The sequence below is a fragment of the Andrena cerasifolii genome, chromosome 4, assembly GCF_050908995.1.
Source record: "Andrena cerasifolii isolate SP2316 chromosome 4, iyAndCera1_principal, whole genome shotgun sequence".
Classification (NCBI taxonomy): Eukaryota; Metazoa; Arthropoda; class Insecta; order Hymenoptera; family Andrenidae; genus Andrena; species Andrena cerasifolii.
Window position 1 is genome coordinate 9,348,576 of NC_135121.1, and position 20,614 is coordinate 9,369,189.

Genomic DNA, 20,614 nt, shown 5'->3' on the forward strand with positions numbered 1-20,614 from the left:
CTCAAATTATGGGTCGGTAACACAGTTTGGGTGGTGACACGAACTCCCGTAAGGTGATAGGTCTATCCTATACTTCGTCTGTGCCTAAATGTACCTATCTACTTCTCTGGTCTGTGATTATGATTATATCAATAGAATATCATCTCGGATTTCAACTGGTGTTGCCATCTGCAGCAAGTGAAACAAACTTTCGGTTCTCTTAAATATTTACCGTTTTTCTTTTAAATGTTTGATAGGTGAAAAATTTGACACGGAAAATAAATAAAATGCGGATTTATTGAACGACACGCATAAATCGGTATATGTCACCGTACATCGATATTTCTTTGTGTATAAGGTACGATTCCTCGTAAGTTTTTACATTGGAGAATTTTAACCTTACATTGGCTCTTTCCAATAACGAATGTCATAAATGATATTTGACAACACATTTTTAGAACTTTTCGTGGAAGATATTCTGAAGATTATAAGGTGTACAGTGGCACGTTGCATTTCTTTATTTTAAAGCTATAATCTGCTGGTTTTCTTCAATTTCGATCAAAGTAGGGTTAGCATTCGAATGGAAATAATGCCGTTCTCGTTGACGCAGTTCCTTTTATTATCGCGGATTATGTTCCCGCTTATTTTTTGATAATTTTCGCCGTCGATTTATCTATTTTCAGATTGCTGCACAAAATATGATTACTTTAAGAGGAAAATTGAAAAAGGAGGCTGATATAGCAATCTCGAAAAGCAGAGATTATAACAAACGCATTTCAGTCCGTGATAAATTGCTAATCAAAGAGGTACAGTGCTATGTAGGAACGTTTGAAGTTATTTGAGAATTTCAGATTAATGGTAACTAGCAACGGTACATCGGGGCCTTCTCAAAGTTTTATAATGTTCCCCGTTTATTCAGGTTCAGGAAATGGAACAGACTTTACCCACTACGTGTCAAATAACGTTTAACGATCCACATCGCCTTCACGAATTTACACTTCTGATCGTTCCTGAGGAAGGGTATTGGACCGGAGGAAAATTTTACTTTCAGATATATATACCCGATGATTATAATATGGCTGTAATTATATCCACTTTTAACGTCGATATTTCTGTTAAACAGTTACTGCAAAAGCATCTTTTCAGCCTCCAAAAGTGAATTGTTTAACAAAACTGTGGCATCCTAATATAAGCGAGGACGGCGACGTTTGCCTTTCGTTATTAAGACAGAATAGTATAGATGGAATGGGATGGGCACCAACTCGTAAGCTTAAGGACGTTGTATGGGGTTTGAACTCCCTTTTCACAGTGAGTCTCGACAATGTAATATCGTGCACGATCTACGTTTTATCACTCACATCTTGCAATATTCTTCTCAGGATCTTTTAAATTTCGATGATCCTTTAAATAGAGATGCAGCTGATCTATTTATAAAAAATGAGGAATCATTCCGAAGAAAGGTGAAAGATTACGTTATGCAATTCGCGAAGAGATGATTCGCGTTAGAGCGTAAGGCTATAATGTAATTGTACATTCGTGGAATTTTCCGTGTTTCGGCAAGAATTCAAAAATCTCGATTAAAACGGTTCTTTTTTGAAGTGATATGTATTTAATATTTTGCTACTAGTCTTCTCATTTTAGGGAGATCACATTTGTTGCCTTCGGTTCTGTTATTCTTACGCAGCTTTCAATTGTTACGATCCTTCATTGCGGTTTACGATTACAATTTACGTGTAATTAATGTGTAATTAAATAAAATAATTCATGATAGAGCATTGTAATGATGGAAGATAATTTGTAAATAAACTCCATATTCAGTAATAAAACTTTATGCCAGTGTATAGTATCAGTATAAGCACGCCTGTTGATATCGTAGGAGAACGTTCGAACTTGAATGATCCATTCTTTCCATTTCATTGTTTAGCATTTATTGGTGATCTTAGAGTATAAGTTTAGAATATAATCATCAGTTTTGTACAATTTCAAAGGGTCCGGTTTGTACCTTGATTCGTTAAAACGCGGCGTAACTTGGCGTTACGTTCCAAATACCGATTCGATCGATTCCTTCTCTCTCTTACTCGTTGGATCTGCAGAGTAATGTATGAGCAGACGGTGGTATCCGTTAAAATAATTAAACGTTGTAACAAATAAATAATAACAAAAAAGAGAACAAGAAAGGAAAGCTCTCTTGCGCCTCGATTGGCCTTCCCATTCGGCTCGCGTTTCCTTGCGCTCTCCACAAGACACTGACTAGATACGTGCGTGAGATTTTACAGTGACGCAAGGTAAAGAAAATTGGAAAATGAAACCGCAACTTAATCGTTAGCTTAGTCGTTAGAAGGTGGTGAGCAGTTCCTCCTGTATGCTAGTCGATCTGATTAGCTTCTGCTTCGAGCCCAGCAGGCACTCGCTCGCCAGACTTTGGCTCTCGCACGCCACCTTGGACTTCTCCGCGTGGTACTCTTCGTTGTATTCTTTCAGCCTGTTCCCTAAGAACACGGCCCTCTCGCGTTTCTTGATCATGTAGTCGGTCGGCTGCAGCCACCTGTGCTCGTGGCACTCCTCCACCAGTGGTCTTTTGCTGAAACAAATTAACAAACATAACGCCGTTACTATTACTCCCCCAAACAAACACCCTCCACGCATACAGCATTACTCTGTATACCCGCGACCACTCGTCGCTACAAACCTTGGTGCCCGTTTAAAGACCAGCATAAGGAACCTAGTCGCCTCCTGGCTCAACTCCTTGAACAGATACTCGAATCTGTACCTGACGAACAGTATATTTTGCCTGGTCTCCTCAGGGTCCTTGCCACGGAACGGCGAGATGCCGGACAGCAGAACGTACATCAGCACGCCGACCATCCAGACGTCCGTCTGAGGATGAGCGGGTTCCTCGTTGTACACTTCCGGCGCTCTGTACTCAGGATGGCCGAGTTTCGGGACAGGGGTGCCCAGTTTGCTGACGAACCGAGCCGAGCCCATGTCCACCAGCTTCACCTGGACCGATCTGACGGTGGACATGACCACGTTGTCGGGTTGGATGTCCAGGTGACTGTACCCTCGCCAGTGCAGGTACTGCAGGCCGTCCAACACCTGCAGGATAGCGGTGGCCACGCAGTTCTCCGTGTACTCGTGCCTGCTGGAGAAGTAGGTGAGGATGTCGGCACCCTGAAGCTTCTCCAGGACGAAGACCGCCACGGGCGAGCCCTGCGCCTTGTACGCGGCCTCCAGTATCGCTATCCTCTCGTGTCTCAACGAGCGGAGCGCCTCGAACTCCCTGTTCACCTGCTTCTCCGTGTCAGCGTTCAGCTCCATGATCTTCGCGACTATAACGCGGTCCGTGGCCTTGTCCACCCCCTTCACGACAGCGGCGAACTGGCCCCTGTGGATCTCCGAGATGAAGCTGTACTTGCTCGAGAGGTTCGTCTCGGTGGACCATTCGATGGGCCGCTCCTCGACCGAGTAGTCCATGTGGGGCATGTCTTCCTCCAGCACGATCTCCTGCCCAGCCTCCGTCAGCTCCTGCAGATGCCTCATCGCCCTTGTTATCTGAACCTTCGGGCAGCCGGTCGGCCTGGTCTTGATCAGCTTCGAGGGGATGCCCTTCTCGCTCCAGCCGATGCGGTTGCGCGCCGCCAGCCGGAAGTTGTAGCTCGTGTCTGGCTGCAGGTCCCTCACCAGATAGAATTCGTGGTCGATGTTCGAGCCGAGGTCTATCCACTCGATCGCGTCCCCGTCTCTGATCTGGAGGTTGTAGCAGAGCACCGGAGAGTTGCCGTCGTACTTCGGCTGCTTCCACCGCAGCAGTATTTCCGTGTCTGAGACATCGGCGCTCTGCAAGGGTAAAGATCTGTAAGCAATCGGGTTGGCCCCTAAACGGCCCATTCATAGACACTCAGCGTTACCTCGGGGGAGTCAGGACCCGAAGGTACCAATGCCTCCACCAGTCTGCACCTGACGACAGTCTGCCCCAAAGTGTTCCTCGCGACAACCTTATAGCTGCCCACGTCGTGCTCCTTCGTTGGATTGAAGCTCAGTATGGATCTGCCGTCCTTGTCCTCGGTGACGCTTACCCTCTTGGTCTCCTGGATCATTATGTCGTTCTTGTACCACTGGATCATTGGCTTGGGACTTCCCACCGCCAGGCAGACCAACTGAGCCGGCTTCCCCTCCTCGATCGGTCGAACCTGAGGCTTTTCGCGGAAGAACGGCGGGTGGCCCTCTTTCTTCGACTCCAACATCGCCTCAGCCTCGGCGTAGCTGTCCAACCGCGTTCCCAATTCGTGCTTCAAGCGCCTCAGGGTAAAATTGTCCGATCCGTATCTACTAATCCTCGCTCGCCTCTCGTCGTCGATCTCCTCGTCCATGATGTCCGTGAACCGACGACGCTCCCGAATGATGGGCGTCTGAATAAGAAACAGACGCGATTACACTTGCACGCCAGCTCGAAGCTGTAGATCGTGGAGCTCCTAATTACCCTCCAGTCGAAGTTCTCGTCGGTGATCGTGCGAGAGAATCCTGGGCTACGATTGCACGCGACCTTCATGTACTCGCGCAAACGCACGGGGAAACCGGTGTCGCGAAGTTGAAGGAGATAGGTGTCCGGCCCATTCTGGTAACTATAAAACCACGTTTATACATCCCTGCTTCGTTAGCTAAATAGCAAAGAATATAATACAGGGTTGGTCTACGCTTATCACTCACTGGCTCTCGCTCTTAATAATCCCAATCTCCGTATCAATTGGATCCCTCGTAGGTGTCTGAGTGTCCCAGGGTTTGGCCAGGGGTTTCTTCGTTGGACTGTACGTCCTATCGTCGCTGGGCTCGGGCGTATACTTCTGGCCGGGTGGATAGACCATTTTGGATGGATGCTCGAAGGCCGTGTTCAGCTTGCGTCTGCGGAACCAGGTGCGGCAGGAGGCGTTGTTGTACCAGTCGCTGAAACACATTTTCACATTCACGATAAGCAGCGCGAACAAACCTGCGCGCTGTTCGCCAGAGTACATACCGATACAGTTTATAGTAGTTCTTTAAGTTCTCGGACGGGATCTTGTAGAAGTCCGTGGGCGATCTGTCGACGTACGCTAGCCAAGGATGAGCTAGGGCAGCCTTCACGTCGATCCTCCTCTCGGCATTGTACATGAGCAAGGATCGAATGAAGTCTTTCGCGTCCTCTGAGATGTTGGTCCAGCGGTCGTCGAACTCCCACTTCCCTTCCCTGATCCTCATCAGCGTCTCTTTGTCGTTGAAGCCTCTGAAGGGCGAGATTCCAGAGAGCAGGATGAACGTGATGATACCCACGGACCACATGTCCGTGCTGAACGTCACTCCCTCGTTGTTGGTCACTTCCGGCGCCACGTACTCGGGCATCCCGTAAGCCAGGATCATCAGCCTCGCGTGCGAGATCCTCCTGGAGAGGCCGAAGTCGCAGATCTTCAGGTCGTCGCCTCCCGTGTGCGAGATCAACAGGTCGCCCAGCTGCAAGAAACGTTATGTAAATGGAGACTCCAAGACTGAACTCTTCCATCCCATTCTTCTGGTTTCATAGCAAGAGCTCCCCAATTCACGGGGCCGGCGTGAATTTTGGCGGGGCCGGGTTCGAAAATGCGCGGTCAAGAAAGAACGCATTTATATACACTTCTAAATTCTATAATAATAAATATCTATGCGTAGGGCCCCGCAAAATTTACGACGATTCAACTCTATTAGTCACGTAGCGCAATGCATTGTCACCCTCTTATTAAAAAAATACACTCCGCGTTATAATTAAAGGAACGCTATAATTTTCTGAAAATTTTGATCATTTTCAAATGGCTGTATCTCTGAAAAAAATGGTCGCAATACATATTTTAAAAAAGTATTTTAACGCTTGAAGTTTCTAGATTTTCAACCAGATTCAATTTTTTTTGTTCATCTATTACGATACTGTTTTATCAAGACGAAGCGCAGGAAATAAAGTTTCAGAAATTTTTGCCTAGTTTGAACGTAGTTTGAAAAACATATTTATCCAAACTCCGCGCATTGATAAAAACTGTACTTCGATAACTGGCATTAGCACCACTCAAAGCGATAAAAATGTTTTTCTTAAATTGTTGAAATCTTTTCTTTTTACTAAAATGACATTCAACTAATAAGAAAGTGTAACAATCGTTTAAAAGCCGCAAGAATAAAAAAGGGGTTTGAAGAGAAACATAACGTAAATCAGGTGATCTTTCAATTTTTCAGACCATATCGCAAAAAACCTGGACTCTTAAATGATTCCACGATTTTCCTTGAAGTGGCGTCATATTTTCTAAAAAAATGGTAAATATGCAATTTTTGGGATAATTTTAAAATGGAGTTAATACGTTTAAAAAAAATCTCATTAAATTGGCAACTAAGAGAAACTTTCTTAGCTTTCCAAAACACTCATGAAAAATTGTCAACGATCATGAGTTTGCAAGTTATAGGTGTTCAAAGTGAAAAGTACCTTTTCTGCTTTGATCAGGAATATCTCGCTCAATAAGAGTCATACAACAAAACCCCCAAAAACGAAATTAAATATAAACGTTTGCTCTCTAAGAGATCTTCATTGAATTCACCGGAATTTTTTTTTGGAATTTCTGAAACTTCGTTTCCTGCGCTTCATCTTGATAAAACAGCATCATAATGAACGAAAAAGAAGTTTGAGTCTCTGGTTCAAAAACTAGAAACTTCAAGCATCGATACTTTTTTTAAATATATTTTGCGACCATTTTTCGCAGAGATACAGCCATTTGAAAGTGACCAAACTTTCCGGGAAATTATAGTGTTCCTTTAATTTTGACGCCAAGTGTATAATGAAACGAAACTGAACCGTTAGTCCAAGATGAGCGAAGTGATTATCGTGCATGTACTCCAGTCCCCACAGCAGCTGTCGAATGTAGCCGGAGATTTCTACTTCGGTGTAGAACGCCTGCTTGGTCAGAGTGTCCACCAGCTCGCCACCAGCGGCTCTGTCGTTTGGTTAAGAAACATTTACCCGTCGTGACAGTCCTATTCCACAGATTGCAAGAGCTGTGGAGGCTTCGGTAGCCTCGCCGCGGATCGGAAGGATAAAGAGAAGAATGATAACGTTTCTGTTAAAGGATACAGTTCCATGATCAGCGTGACAGATCGGTCAGTCTCGTACGCGTCGTGCAGGCGAAGCAGCTTTCTGTGGTTCAAATGATTCATGATCTCCATCTCGTTGTACATGTACGGCCTGAGCTCTCCTCTTCCATGCATGACCTTGGCCGCGTAGTTCCTTCCGGAGCACCTCTCCACGGCGTGATAGGTGACGCCTTGAGTACCGCGGCCCAGCTCGTCCCCGAGATCGTAGAACTCTGCGTAAGGTCTATCGTGACGCGTCCTGATGTCGGTCTTCCTCTTGTAGGTCCTGAACCCGTACTCGTGCTCGTTCTCTTCCACGTGCAGCATCACGGAACAAGAGATCGATCCAGCCACGTTCCTGGCGCTGATCGAGTAGAGGCCCTCGTCCTTGACGATGACGTCGCTGATAGTGATGGTCGAGGTGTCTGGTTCCGAGAACTCGATCTAATTAAACAGCAGAACGTTAGAGGGAGCAGAAGGAACTAAAGGAACGCGCGAGAACTGCCAGCGAACCAACCCTGATTCTCGACGAAGTGGTAAGAGGCTTCCAGTCCTTGTACCACTTGATCTCCGGGTAAGGGACACCAGTGACGCGAGCCGTCAGCTGTCCAGCCCTTCGAATCATCACGATCACCTCGTCCGGCCTCTGGATAAACGTAGGATACTCGGCGATCTTCAGGCAAACCCTCTGCCTGGCTTCGCCGTGCTCGTTGGTGGCCACAGCCTCATACACACCTTCGTCCCTCTCCAGCATCCTGTTGATGAACAGGGTAGCTTGCCCGTTCCTGGTGTAGCTCTGGTCGTATCTGCCGCCAGACTCTATCAGGTGGTCGTTGAAGTAGTACGCCATCCTCGGTTTCGGGTAGCCGTAGACGAACCAGAAGAGGCTGCAGTTGTGGTTCTTCACGCCGTACTGGGTGTCGTGCTCCTGGCGGAGGAACCTGGGCGACTGGGCGTAGCCGTCGTGGGGCGGCCTCTCGATGTCGAAGTCCTTCGGGAAGTAGGGGCTGGTTTCCGGGCGGAAGTCGATGCCAGGTGGCAGGTAGGGGAAGAATTTCGGGGGATCAGGCTCGAGTTTGGCGCGGTACGTCTGCGCGAACGGCGAAGGCTCGCTGATCCCGTACTTGTTCTCCACGCGGATGCGGAACTTGTAGTCCCTGAACGGCTCCAGGTTGCGAATGTCGCAGACGCAGCTGCGGATCCCTGAGCGCGCGGTGAACCAATCGCCGTCTGGCGACTCGCACATCTCCACCTGGTACGTCACTGGAATACGGGGACCTATGGGGATCGATGGTTTCCAGGATAACGTTAAATGGCGATCCATCATCCTGCTGATGATGGGACGATCCGCCAGTGGCAAGGGGACCCCGGACTTCTGGTACTTGTCGAAGTCTGCGTATTGGTCTGCCAGAGATTTCTTCGGGCGTGACTCTAGGGCTGTTGAAGAAATAATCCAACGTTAGTTTACAAGCTGGCTCGCACCCAGGAGAATGCCGAGGTACTTACACTCGTAAATTAAGTCAGCGACGCAGGAATCTTCGCCATGAGGATTGACTATCTTCAATTCATACTTTCCAGCGTCGAGTTCGTCGATGTTGGCTATCGTGAGGCGCAGCAGGCTGCCTTCCTGGTCCATTCTGATTCTATCGGTCTGCCACAGCCTGTCGCCATTACGGTACCACTCGAAATCCGGCTCAGGGTTGCCTGTGACGCAGGCGGTGAATTTCGCTGGCATGCCCCTGTAAACTTCGCAGTCGCCGATCCTCTTCAGGAACGACGGTGGCTCGACCCTCTGCATCTTTCCTCTAAACACGAAGCATGTAAATTATATACGGTGCACACCCAAGAAGAAAGGAAAACGTCGGCAATTACTCCCGCACACTTACATCTTGTCGACCACAGCCAGATTAGCAGCGCACTCAGCTTCGCCGCATCTGTTCACCGCTTTGCACTTGTAAGCTCCTGCGTCGTCGTAGGTACAGTCCTTGACGTAGAGGCAGCAGGCGTCGCCGTCCCTCTTGATCTTGTACTTGTCGTCGTCCTTCAGGATAGGCTTGTCGTTGAAGTACCAGGTGATCTCTGGATGCGGCACACCGCTGACTCGTGCCGGGAACTTGGCGTCGAACGTGGGCAGTTGCTGGAGGTCCGTGAATTTCTGCGTGAAGCTCGGCGACTGGTAGATCTTCCTGACGTTCGCTGTCGATTTGGTGGTGTCCTCGCCGAGCGGATTCGTCACGCGGCACTGGTAGACACCAGCGTCCTTGGGTTCGCAAGGATTGATCTCCAGTTCCGTCTTCTTTCCGTCGCACGTTACGGTGAGGCGGTCAGACGAGGGCAGCGGAGCGCCATCCTTGGTCCAATTCACCTCCGGGATGGGATTGCCGACGAAAGAGGCGGCGAGGCTTAGCGGCTGGCCTTCCTCCACGTACACGTCCCTCATTGGGTTTACAAAGCCGGGCTTCTCTTCCGGAGTCTCCGGCTGAAGTTTGCTCATGATGCTGATGGTACCTTTGCAGGAAGCTGTGCCTTCCGCGTTGCCTGCTATCACCTGATACTCGCCTGCGTCTTCTGGCGTCGCTTTGTCGATGACCAACGCCTGGCTCCCGTCGGGAAGGCTCACTACCTTCACACGCTGTCCATCTGGTATGATCTGCAAGAATAAAAGCCCTTCAGAAATGATCTGGAATCTCTATGAATGGCAGGATAAGACATTTTCTCTGAACGAACCTCCTCTCCATGCTTGAACCACTGAAGCTGAGGAGGCGGTTTCCCCAGCACCTTCACCACCATCTTCACAGGGAAGCCCTCGACCACGTTCAGCGGCTGAAGAGTCGCCACGAATTCCGGTCGCTTCTCCTTCTCCTCGACCTCTACTTTAGCGGTGCCAGTGGTCTCGCCGAGGGAGTTGGAGACAACTAACGAATACGTGCCAGCATCCTCTGGGCGGACGTTGTCGATCCTCAGGCCAATCAGTCCGTTCGGCTCGTTCATGAAGTATATTTCCTTGGCGTGACGCAATGGGATCCCGTCCTTGAACCACTGCACTTCTGGATTAGGGAAGGCGACCACTTGGGCCTCAAGTTTCAACGGCTGCCCTACGACTGCCTTGGTGTCCTCCAGCGGTTTCGAGAAGGATGGTCTTCTTCTTTCAGCTGCAATTGCATTGTACCTCAGAAAGGGAACATGTCTGAAGAATATCTGACAAGGGGAAGACAGGGTGTGGTGGACATCGATTTCGATGAGCTTCGGCACGATGGATCTATGTCGGAAATAACTAAATAGGTGTCCAAGCGTTTAAGCCAATAGGCCTTAATAATAGAGATATTTACATGGAAATTATTAAACATTTCATGGTGGCCGTGGGGTTTTAGTGGATAAAAATCCCACAGTACCCTGGCGACCCTGGGGATTCCTCCCTGGAGGCGTTGGGGTGCCTTTTAAAGATTTCCCCACGTTGAAACAAAAATTTATAAAAAAAATTAATATTAAAAAAATTATTGGATATGGGATAATAGGGGGATAATGGGATAAAATAGAGGAAAATAGGGGCCAGAGGATAGATTCCCCCACGTTAAAAAAATTATTTATAATTTAAAAAAAAAATTATTTTTAATTTAAAAAAAAAAATTATTTATAATTTTTTAAATAAATTTTTTTCTAACGTGCGGCAATCTTGAAGAGGCACCCCGACGCCTTCAGAGTGGAATCCCCCGGAGGAATCAGGGTGGGAAACCCCACAGCCACTACGAAAAGTTTAATAATTTACATGTAAATATCTCTACTATTAAAACCTATTGGCGTAAACGCTCGGACACCTATTTACTTATTTTTCACATAGATCCATCGTGCTAAAACTCGTCAAAATCGATGTCTACCGCACTCTGTTCTCCCCTTGTAAGTCAAGAAGACTTAATAAAAACCCCGCTTACGTTTAATGGCGACTGCGCACAGGGAAGTGTGTTCACCAGTCGAGTTAGAGATGACGAGTTTATAAGCTCCACAGTCCGTGGGTTTCACGCGATCGATGGTCAGCTTGGTAGTGCCATCGGGAAGTGTCTCGATGTTCACGTGTTCGTCTGGAACGATCTTCTCCCCGTCCTTGAACCACGCTACGTCGGGGATAGGGCTGCCGTCCACCTTCACCTTCAATTCCAGAGGCGCGCCTTCGTCCACCTCCGCGGACCTTGGCAGAGATTGCGCAAAGGTTGGTGTGATGAGCTTCATCTTTAATTGGCAGGCAGTCTGGGAGCTTCCAGCGACGTTGGTCGCTTGGCACTTGATGGTCCCGACGTCGTTGTGAGAGAAGGTTGCGACGGAGTAGGTGCTGTCCACGATACCGTCCACGTGGGTGGATATCTGGTGACGATCGTCCTCCCTGATCACCACGTCGTCCTTCAGCCAAGTGACCGTCGGTTTCGGGATACCAGTCACGCGAATCTTCAGCTCCAGGTCGTCGCGGTCCCTGCATTCGACGGTGGCCAGCTCCTTCATGAAGGTTGGCGTTTCGGCTGAAAAATTGACGTTTTAACCAACGATGGATGCAGTAATTAGCATAATTACACGGGGGTACCGTGACACGTACTGTGCGGTGTCAGCGTCGCCTCAGCTGTTGATTCTCCAAGATAATTCTTAGCGACGACTTTATACACTCCCTTGTCCTCCACCTGGACGCTGCTAACGATAAGCTTGAACCTGTTGTTCCGTTTGTCCTCCTCGAACTTGTATCTGTCCCCTTTCTCGAGAACCTCGCCGTTCCTCGTCCACGTGATGTCAGGCTTCGGATTCCCTTTGATAATAGCCTCCCATTCAAGAGACTCTCCCACGTCCGTGGTCACGTCCTTGAACTCGTCGATTTTGGGTCGTAGCAACAGATTCAGGAAAGCCTGGCGTTAGTAGAAGCTTAATTAAAAAAACAAATTGTAAAATAGCAATACAGGAATTCTGTTTTTCGGGGTACTGACGCTGCCTTCGGCCTCGCCATATTTGTTCTTCAACTTCAACGTGTACTCCCCAGTGTCGTCTTTGGAGCACTTTGGCACCTTCAAGGTGACGGTGGTTTCGGTGAGTTTGTCGTTGGCCGGTTTATTCTCGACGGTGAACTTCAGTCGACGGTCGTCCGCTGGGATTTCTTCGCCTTTGGAGTACCTGTTCAGGCAACGAGTGCGATTAAAGAAACGTCTGATAGGTCTTAAAGTCTGCAACGTACCCAGTGGCCCACGGTGCGTAATGCAATAAACAGAATAATAAGCATCGCTCAAGCTCGTGTTTGATTATTGGGAAGAAGATGAAGGAGAGTTAAAGGAGGAGAAGAAGTTATCGAACCATCCACGTACCACGTCATTTCGGGAACAGGATCAGCCGTGAAGGTGGCCTTGAATTCCCCAGATTTTCCATCAGCCACGTCCACGTCGTTCAAAGGCTCGGTGAACTTGGGTCTGCGGAGCTCGTCGACGGTTTCAACGGTGAGGTAGCCCTCGGCAGAGTCCTCGCCAAGTTTGTTGCTGAATATGCACGAATAGACACCTTCGTCATCGAGGATAGCCTTGTTCAGCTGCATGGTGAAGGTTTCCCCACTGCTGGTGATCCTGACACGGTCGCTGGACCGCAGAGGCTTGCCATCCTTGAACCATTTCGGGTCTGCCCTCGGAAGAGCAGTCGCCTTGATCTCGAACACGGCTGTCTGTGTCTCGTAGATGGTCTTGTCGCTCATAGTCGAGCTGGTGATGTGGGGAGGCGCTGAATAAGAAATTTAAGAATAACACTCCTCCCAGCTTGTAAAGGGCGCGAGACGAAGTCTCGAGGTTGTCGGATCTGGCTACTAAAAATTCTCTTTGCCGTGCATCTAATGCGTTCGTTGCGCTTGCCACGTGCTGCTTTGTTATTCGACGCGTGATTACTCGCGTGCTGGACAATTCCATAGTGTTTAAAGCGATCGTTGATTGAACATCGGTGAAGGTAGCACGGCCACTCAGCAATTGTCCAGCATCTTCGGTACCAGCTTACCTTGCAGAGAACGATGAGGGCTATACGGCCATGGTCGATTGGTCTTTGGTGCAAGCAAGCGAGTGTTTGGATGGGATACAGAAGCACAAATGAAATTCGATTTGACCGTGCAGGGGGATAAAGAAGATCGCGCAGTGTTAGAATGAAGTATCGAAGCAGTTAGGAGACAGAAGAGGGGAAGACTTTCTAGGAAAACAGAAACAGTGTCGCTATTGAAGCTAGTGGTCGACAAAAGCGAGTACAAGAATGCGGCGGGATCGAATCCAGGACCCATCGATCCGTTCGAGCAGCTGATGGAGCAATCCTCTCGTACCTGAGTCTCTGCTAGATTCCTTCTCAAGAATATCATCTAGAACACTGCGTTGCCGTTTAACGCGATTCAGAAGCGCCTCGAGCTCTTCGTCCACCTCTTCGTCAGGGCTAAGCGTAGCTTTCAGCGAGTTCTGCCTCGATACCGGCTTCTCCGCAGCCTTCAACGATTCCCTGGAGTCCATTCTCTCTATCCTCGAGCTCTGCCTCGACAGTCCATTCTGAAGGGACTGCCGACGTTCCCCCAGGTTCTCTTCAACAGCTTTCCCTGGCACCGAGTCCACTCGTTCCAATTTCAGATCTTGCTTCTCCAATTTACTTTTCTCCACGGTGGGCGTCTGTGGTTGCTCCAGCGTCTCCTCCACGAGTTTCTCTGGCGAGAACCTCTCCAGTTTCAAGGCCTGCTTGGAAGCACCTCCCGCGACACCTTTCTGGGGCTGCTGCAACGTTTGCTCGATCGATTTCTCTGACGGTGTCTCCTCCAGGGATCGTTCCTCGACGATGGTCTCCGCGAGCAGCGTGCCTTTGTAAGGCCTCGCGTCGTCGAAGGCTCTCTCCTCCGCGAAGCTCCCGTTCAGTTCCTCGAATGATCCGTTCGTCAGCTTCGGCTCGTCCGACAGCTCGCCGCACTGCATGTCCTCGGTGCTGACGTCCCTGGAAATTGCCTTGAGGGTCGATTCGTCGTCAGAGACGGACGCGATGGAGACGCCCCGGTTCACTCGCAGCCTAGTCCTGTTATCCTCGCTGGCGTCCGAGAACTCCTCGATCAGGACACCGTTCTGAGGCTTCTGGACGGTGTAACTGTAGGAGGCGATCTCCTCGACCCGAGGCCCGTCGGAGTTCAACTCCTGGCACTCGACCTTTGTCGCGGTCATCTTGCTGATCGTGTGGCTCTCGTCGGGACCTGCGAACGGTCTGGCTCGTCACAACACCATTTAAATACGCTACTAGGGAGGATGGCGACCTTTGCCGCGGGCGCGGCGAGGGAACACCTCCGTCGTCGTTCACCGCGATACTCGTGTTCGACCGAAGCTGTAGCCACTCGCGTAACTGCTTTTACTCCGTCTGAGGTTCGTGAAAGCTATGTTCGGTGTGGCGTTATTTGCTCGGGTGCTGGCGGTTCCTGCGACAGGGTACGCTGCCGTTTCAATTTCTCATCGCTTGCCCGACCCAGATGTGAAATTACAAAGGTTCAGATGCGAAGCTTCTTTACGGTCTATCTACCCTCGTATTCTCAGCGACGCCAGTCGCAGGAACCGCGCTCGCGACGTTGTTAACGTGTAAATCGTGACTGTTTGAGCGTGTGCGATATTACCTGTGAGTATAGCTTCGTGGGTCGTCGTGGAGGCCACGGAGATCGTGATCGTGTCACCCTGGCCCCGCAATACTTGGACGTTTTGTGCCTCCAGTTTCACCCGACCTGAGATTTATCAGACAGAGTTGTTTGGGCTACCACCATGGGCTTCAACCATCATCCCTCTCTCAACAAACTTCTATCAGCTATCCAACAAACGCTACCCTACTCGTTACACATCTATTCTGGCTTTTAACGATGCACCATTGCAGCATCGTATCGCGAGGATTTCGGTGAATATCAAAAAGTATGCTCGTCGACATCAAACGTTAAAAAAAAAATAAAAACTCAACTCAAGCTTGCGCACTTAATGGTAAATCGTTGTCTGTATCTCAAGTAGAAAAATGAACGAATGTTCTCAAGCGCGTGAAAAAGAACGTGGCACGTGGGCTCGACAAGCATCGAGCTGCTCTTACCAAAAACCTGCGACCTCGTGCCGATCGTGGGGCACGGATTAATGGCTTGGAAGCGTTTCTACAGCGTACTGAAATCTCTCAATGTACAGCTCACTCTATAACAACTCCCATTTACGCGTCTAATACGATCGTTCGATCAGAGGATCGTAGGATTACCTTCAGGTCCCGATTCCTCCGCCTGCTGCGGCTTCGCGTCCACTTCCTCCTCGCCGGCTTCCTGCGACTTCACCTCCTCTTCCTCGACCGTTATCTTCTCCACGGTCTCCTTCGTCAATTCCGACTTCTCCTCGACGCTTTCCTCCGTTCTCGCTACAGAATGTACACACACAGTTTTTGGGGCTGGGTTCACATAGAGCCGCGAGTGATCGGTTCGACGTGTATGGTTGGAGGAACACGGGGGTTGAACACATAAAGGTGCAAGTACGTCGTAAGAATAGCTCTCAATAGTAGTGATAGACACGAAGAACGAGTATGTGGATACGTACAGAAGAGACACAGACAGAAAAGGGGTGATAGAGACACGGAAAAAGAGGTTCGCGTCAATGTCGGGTCTGCGACGCGATCATTTGGAGTTCTGTTGGAAACCTCGCCAACAGGACTCCCGATAAAATCTTTCGTTATGTCCTTGGAACGGGAACGACGAAAAAGCAAACCGAAAGCACCGTACCTTTTGTCTCAGTACTTACTGAACGCTGATAAAAGTGTGACGATTCGCTGGGGAGTATCTCAAAAAGTTAAGACTGTGTAGGGGCACGTTAGGCATTTGGAGAGCTGCCCCATCGATTCTCTAAACTCTGCAACAATTTCTCGGCTGATCTCTCGTATCATATATTGCTTGACCAACTCTTAGTATAATCTTTCAACCTCGCTGTAGCGTTTTATTGTTCTGTAGTACGCGGACGGTTTAATCTTACTTGTATTCACCTGTATATTATGTACTCTAAAGGGGTTTTCCCGTATATAATAATAATAATAATCAGTTTCTTTTAATCGAATGGAACGCGGTCGATGGAGCAGCGCAACAACTGGACCCCGTTTCGTGGACGAGATAGTAGCAATGGTATCCTTACTCATCACAATGACTTTGCTCTTGCTGGTGACGTAGCCGAGCTCGTTCTCGGCCCTGACCTCGTAGACACCTCCGTCGGAGCCTTTGAGCAACGTCACCGTCAGGTCGTAGCTCTCCTCGCGCTTGCTGTCCCGCGTGATCTTGATCCTGGCGTCCGCCGAGACTTCCTGGCCGTCCTTGAACCACTTCACCTCGGGATCCGGCGTGCCAGCCACTTCGAACACCAGCTTCATGGTGTCCCCTTCCTTCACCCTCTGATCGGCGAGCTTCTTCAACAACTTGGGCCTGGTGTTCACCGTCAGCGTGGAGCTGCTCTTCGTCTCGCCGTACTCGTTCTTCACCACGCAGCTGTACGTCCCTTTCACCTCGGACTTCGCTTCCGAGATCACCAGCTTGTAGAAGTCGCCCTCCTCCGTGCGCGTGAACTCTTTACGCTTCTCTGTGATCTCCACGCCGCCGATGTACCACTGCACGCTCGGCTTCGGGAAGCCGTCCACCTCCACTTGGAACTCGATGTTCGTCGCGCCCTCGTTCACCGTCACGTCGGTCATCTTCGTCTTGAACCTTGGCACGCCTCGTACCTGGCGGTGTTAAAAGTGAACCGTGAGTTTACAGTGGTCAAAGACCTAGGAATGTGTTCGTAGATTTAAAGCGGCAGTGGTATCGCAGTCATAAGGGATGAAGCTTCTATTTTGAAGACTGCAAATGTTTATTCCCTCGTACCATTTGAATTTCACCAGTCTCCATTAGTTTCTACCGTTTCCTTACCTGAATTTTCGTTTGGTCCGACACGACGCCATGATCAGAGGTCACCTCCGCTTTGTACATCCCCGCGTCCTCGCCCACTGCGCCCGTGATCTTCAATATAAACCTATTGCCCTCCTGAATCATTTTCACTCGACTATCCTGCCTTAGAGTCTCCCCATCCCTGTACCACTTGACGCTAGCTGGCACTTTCGAGTCCACCTCCACGAGCAGCGTGAGAGTGGCACCCTCGTCAAGGACCTGAGGCTCCCCTAGGCTCTTCCTGATCTTCGGTGGACTGATCACTTTCACCTTCCAGATCTCCGTCGTCTGGTTCACCTCGTTACGGGCAACGATCGAGTAGGATCCAGCATCGTCCAATCGAGACTCCTTTATTACCAGCTTGTAAGTATCGCTGTCCTCCTTCACGATCCTTATACGATCGTTATCTCGAATCTCCTGGCCGTCCTTGTACCATTTCACCTCGGGCGCAGGGGTGGCTTCGATCTGCACGGTCATGGTGGCCGACTCCTCGACGGCCACCGTCATGTCCGCCTGCTTCTTGATCACCTTCGGCGCGGACTTGACGATCAGCTCGATCTGCGTGGTGTCCTCCCCTAGCTCGTTCTTGGCCCTGATCGTGTAGATACCGGCGTCCTTCGCGGTCACGTTCTTGATCACCAGAGACATGGATTCCTCGTCCTCCCACAGGTACTTGTACCTTCCACCAGCAACGATGTCTTTCCCATCCTTCGTCCATTTTATGTCCGGCTTCGGGTATCCTCGGATCTGTAGCTCCAGCATCGCCGAGCCACCGGCGCTCACCTCTGAATGCCTGGACTCCGAGCCGAGCTTCGGCTTCTCTGGGTCCTTCAGCAATTGGTTCACCGCTCCCTGGACAGTCAGTTCGGCGCTGCAGCTGATGTTCCCTGCGATTTCCAATTCCCAACAGACGAGTGACTCGATGGAAATTTAAGCTAGCATCGCTGACAAGGGATGATCCCGAACCCGAAAATTCAAAAAATTCTGAAACTTCGTGAATACGTAGGGGATTTCCTCCTGATTACAACGCAATTTTTCTTTGCTGCCCAAATTCACTCTAAGGGGGTGTAATTGACCCCTGAAAATTCGGCTATTTTCCGATTTTGTGTTGTAACTCGCGAAATGTAAGGGATAGAAAAAAAGTTTCGAGACATAGGTTACTTCTTTTAATTAGATCTATCATTTGGCAAAAAAAAATATTTTACAGTTCACGAGTTATAACAGAAAATCGGAAAATAACCGGATTTTCAGGGGTCAATTACACCCCCTTAGAGTGAATTTGGGCAGCAAATAAAAATTGCGTTGTAATCGGGGGGAAATTCCCTATATATTCACGAAGTTTCAGAATTTTTTGAATTTTCGGGTTCGGGATGTTCCCTCGTGAAAAATTATACTTGGAACAGTCGCAAGATTACCTGTGCTAGTTTGTGCAACGCACGTGTAGAGGCCAGCGTCCTCGGGCCTCACGTGCTGGAACACCAGCGCCAACGTGTCCTCGTTGTCCTGGAAGAGCACTTTGAATCGTTCCTCGGGGTCGAACGGTTTCCCGTCGCGCAGCCAGGTGAACTGGGCCTCCGATCCTGGCTCGAGGAAGCCCTCAGGGAGGTACAGCATCTTCTCGTCGGTCACAGTGACCTGCCCTTCGCAGGAGGCCTCGCCGTATCGATTCTTCGCGGTGCAGGAGTACTTGCCAGCATCCTGCTTCTGCACGTCGCCGATCACCAGCTCGTAGAAACCGGTCTCTGATTGATCGGTCACGATGTTCACGCGCGTATTGCTCGAGTCGATCAGGACGTCATCCTTGTAGCTGTGTTGGAAATGATTTATGTGTGACCATTTAGTTTAGTTCTGCGTTTCGGTTCACTGTCAGCTTACAATTTCATCTCAGGATTGGGGTCCCCCTTCACTTTCACCATGAAACGCAAGTAAGTGTTCTCCAGGAGCTCCGTGTCCTTGAGGCGCACCAAGAAGATCGGCGCGTTCGCCTCCGCCCTTGCCTTCTTCTCCTCGGGGGTAACTGCACGGTTTTTGTGGAAGATTTCGTTTTTAAGATACTCTTTATTTATTATGCTACCGACAAGGCAAGATCCCCAAGCCGGAAATTAAAAAATTATGAAACTTTGGGGATATGTAAAGGATTTGTTGATTTTTTCTCGTAATTTTTTGCTAACCAAATTCATTCTAGAGGAGGGAAATTGACCCTTGAAAATTCAGCTATTTTTCGATTTTATTTCGTAGCTCGCGAACTGTAAAAGATAGAAAAAAAGTTTTCAGACAAAAGTTACTTCATTTAATTAGTACTATTATTTGGTAAAAGTGATACACGAGTTACAGCACAAAATTGGAAAATAGCCGGATTTTCAGGGGTCCATTTCACCCCCTCAGAGTGAATTTGAGCAGAAAAAAAATTGCGTAATACATATCCTCGGAGTCTCATAATTTTTTAAATTTCTGGAAACGTAGCTACAAGTGGAACAGTTTAGGTGTTCGACAAAGACTTTTTCAAAGTTCATATGCTCCTTACAGCCTCCTTTAGAGAATCATGAAATTTTCGAAGAGATTTAATAGACTCACGCTTCTGTACAATAAGTTGTGCCGTGCAAGTGGACTGGCCCTCGTTGGTCATAGCTCTAGCTATGTAAATACCGGAATCCGATTCCAGCACATTCTGAATTTGCAGCTTGAATGTTTTCCCACTGGCAGAAGCTGTTAGACGGTCAGCCAATCTGTCCTCCAGTGGTTTGTTGTCCTTCAACCATTGCACCCTCGTGTTTGAGTCGGTTTGCAACAGGGTGCACTCGAAACTGGTCGTCTCTCCGGCTGTGCGAACCAACGGTGGTAAGTTAATGCAGAATAGTGTCGTTTACAGTCGCAGGCAAATTAGCCATTTGCCTGACGATAGAGCATTCACGAATTTATATACAAGAGTACTTGATTCATCTACGAAAGTCTGAAAGGGGGGTAAATTGAACGAAACAACAGCGACCAAAACTGAAGTAACTCGTGTTTGATCTACAAGTCCGATGCGCAACAATAGCTGAAGTGTTTCAATTTACTCGACGATAAGAAGCGTGCTACGGATAGACAAACTGCTGACGTTTACAAACTAGGGGTGCAACTGTGTAGTTTCCTACGTAAAATCAGGGGGGCAGCTGATTAAGTACTCGCAAAAAGGAGAAAGTAAAACATTCATTCGAAAAAAAGTGTGGCTACTTGAAAAATACATATAGATAGAGGACGACAAAGCGAAAATCGTGTTAAGTCGATGAGTGTGCGAGATGGTGGAAAGTGTAGTAAAAAACAGGTACAACATCGAGCGTATGTCGTGAAATGTAACGTGTGTGTAATGGTGTGTTCATGTCGGTGCGAATGGTACAGATTGACAACATCTAGGATTAGCAATGAAGCTCAACGAACCGCCTAGTGGAACGTGTAGAAGCGTTTTACTCAGCTGGCTAGAAACGAAAAAAAAAAAAATGTAAGAAGAACGTAGAGATATATATCGGCGATACAGTACGACAGTAGACTGACAGAAAAGTGCGCAGTACAGTGGATGATCAGAAAGTAGACAAATTGCGTGTCACT

The 20,614-nt window shown here is 48.8% G+C and overlaps 2 protein-coding genes across 13 annotated transcripts in view; one reads left to right on the plus strand and one right to left on the minus strand.

Moving 5' to 3' along the window:
- The first annotated feature begins 114 nt into the window (after positions 1 to 114).
- LOC143368013 (NEDD8-conjugating enzyme UBE2F) lies at positions 115 to 1,760 on the plus strand. Of its 3 annotated transcripts, none has more exons than XM_076810317.1 (5): positions 115 to 349; positions 663 to 785; positions 899 to 1,060; positions 1,126 to 1,287; positions 1,359 to 1,760. In XM_076810317.1, exons 2-5 carry the CDS (start codon positions 678 to 680, stop codon positions 1,473 to 1,475), a joined length of 549 nt encoding a protein of 182 aa, XP_076666432.1. In that variant the 5' UTR covers positions 115 to 349; positions 663 to 677; the 3' UTR covers positions 1,476 to 1,760. The 3 variants fall into 3 exon arrangements, with proteins under 3 accessions (XP_076666432.1, XP_076666431.1, XP_076666433.1); XM_076810316.1 differs by having other exon boundaries at positions 119 to 337; XM_076810318.1 differs by lacking the exon at positions 115 to 349 and adding an exon at positions 528 to 547.
- Positions 1,761 to 1,881: 121 nt separating this feature from the next.
- Positions 1,882 to 20,614, minus strand: part of Obsc (Obscurin) — a 45,944-nt gene continuing 27,211 nt past the window's right edge. For 6 of the 10 annotated variants that reach the window (XM_076810313.1, XM_076810314.1, XM_076810308.1 and 3 more), the window contains 24 exons: positions 19,604 to 19,849; positions 18,905 to 19,046; positions 18,445 to 18,836; positions 17,012 to 17,916; positions 16,245 to 16,824; positions 15,331 to 15,483; positions 14,720 to 14,824; positions 13,409 to 14,308; positions 12,426 to 12,828; positions 12,054 to 12,237; positions 11,675 to 11,975; positions 11,022 to 11,600; positions 9,820 to 10,244; positions 8,979 to 9,742; positions 8,599 to 8,897; positions 7,610 to 8,529; positions 7,094 to 7,536; positions 6,818 to 6,956; positions 4,991 to 5,460; positions 4,687 to 4,920; positions 4,460 to 4,601; positions 3,888 to 4,388; positions 2,669 to 3,816; positions 1,882 to 2,560 (listed from right to left, as the gene is read on the minus strand). In XM_076810313.1, the coding sequence (XP_076666428.1) occupies positions 2,314 to 2,560; positions 2,669 to 3,816; positions 3,888 to 4,388; positions 4,460 to 4,601; positions 4,687 to 4,920; positions 4,991 to 5,460; positions 6,818 to 6,956; positions 7,094 to 7,536; positions 7,610 to 8,529; positions 8,599 to 8,897; positions 8,979 to 9,742; positions 9,820 to 10,244; positions 11,022 to 11,600; positions 11,675 to 11,975; positions 12,054 to 12,237; positions 12,426 to 12,828; positions 13,409 to 14,308; positions 14,720 to 14,824; positions 15,331 to 15,483; positions 16,245 to 16,824; positions 17,012 to 17,916; positions 18,445 to 18,836; positions 18,905 to 19,046; positions 19,604 to 19,849 (10,622 nt within the window). In that variant the 3' untranslated portion in view covers positions 1,882 to 2,313. The remainder of the gene's footprint in view (positions 2,561 to 2,668; positions 3,817 to 3,887; positions 4,389 to 4,459; positions 4,602 to 4,686; positions 4,921 to 4,990; positions 5,461 to 6,817; positions 6,957 to 7,093; positions 7,537 to 7,609; positions 8,530 to 8,598; positions 8,898 to 8,978; positions 9,743 to 9,819; positions 10,245 to 11,021; positions 11,601 to 11,674; positions 11,976 to 12,053; positions 12,238 to 12,425; positions 12,829 to 13,408; positions 14,309 to 14,719; positions 14,825 to 15,330; positions 15,484 to 16,244; positions 16,825 to 17,011; positions 17,917 to 18,444; positions 18,837 to 18,904; positions 19,047 to 19,603; positions 19,850 to 20,614) is intronic. The other 4 variants (XM_076810307.1, XM_076810309.1, XM_076810311.1 and 1 more) reach the window with 4 other exon arrangements.

Excerpts from the sequence above, each read along its gene's own strand:
- LOC143368013 (XM_076810317.1), top strand. The coding sequence starts at position 678 with ATGATTACTTTAAGAGGAAAATTGAAAAAGGAGGCTGATATAGCAATC. Across the intron at positions 786-898 it reads ATAAATTGCTAATCAAAGAG|GTTCAGGAAATGGAACAGAC; the intron begins GTACAGTGCTAT and ends CCGTTTATTCAG. Across the intron at positions 1,288-1,358 it reads GTTTGAACTCCCTTTTCACA|GATCTTTTAAATTTCGATGA; the intron begins GTGAGTCTCGAC and ends TATTCTTCTCAG.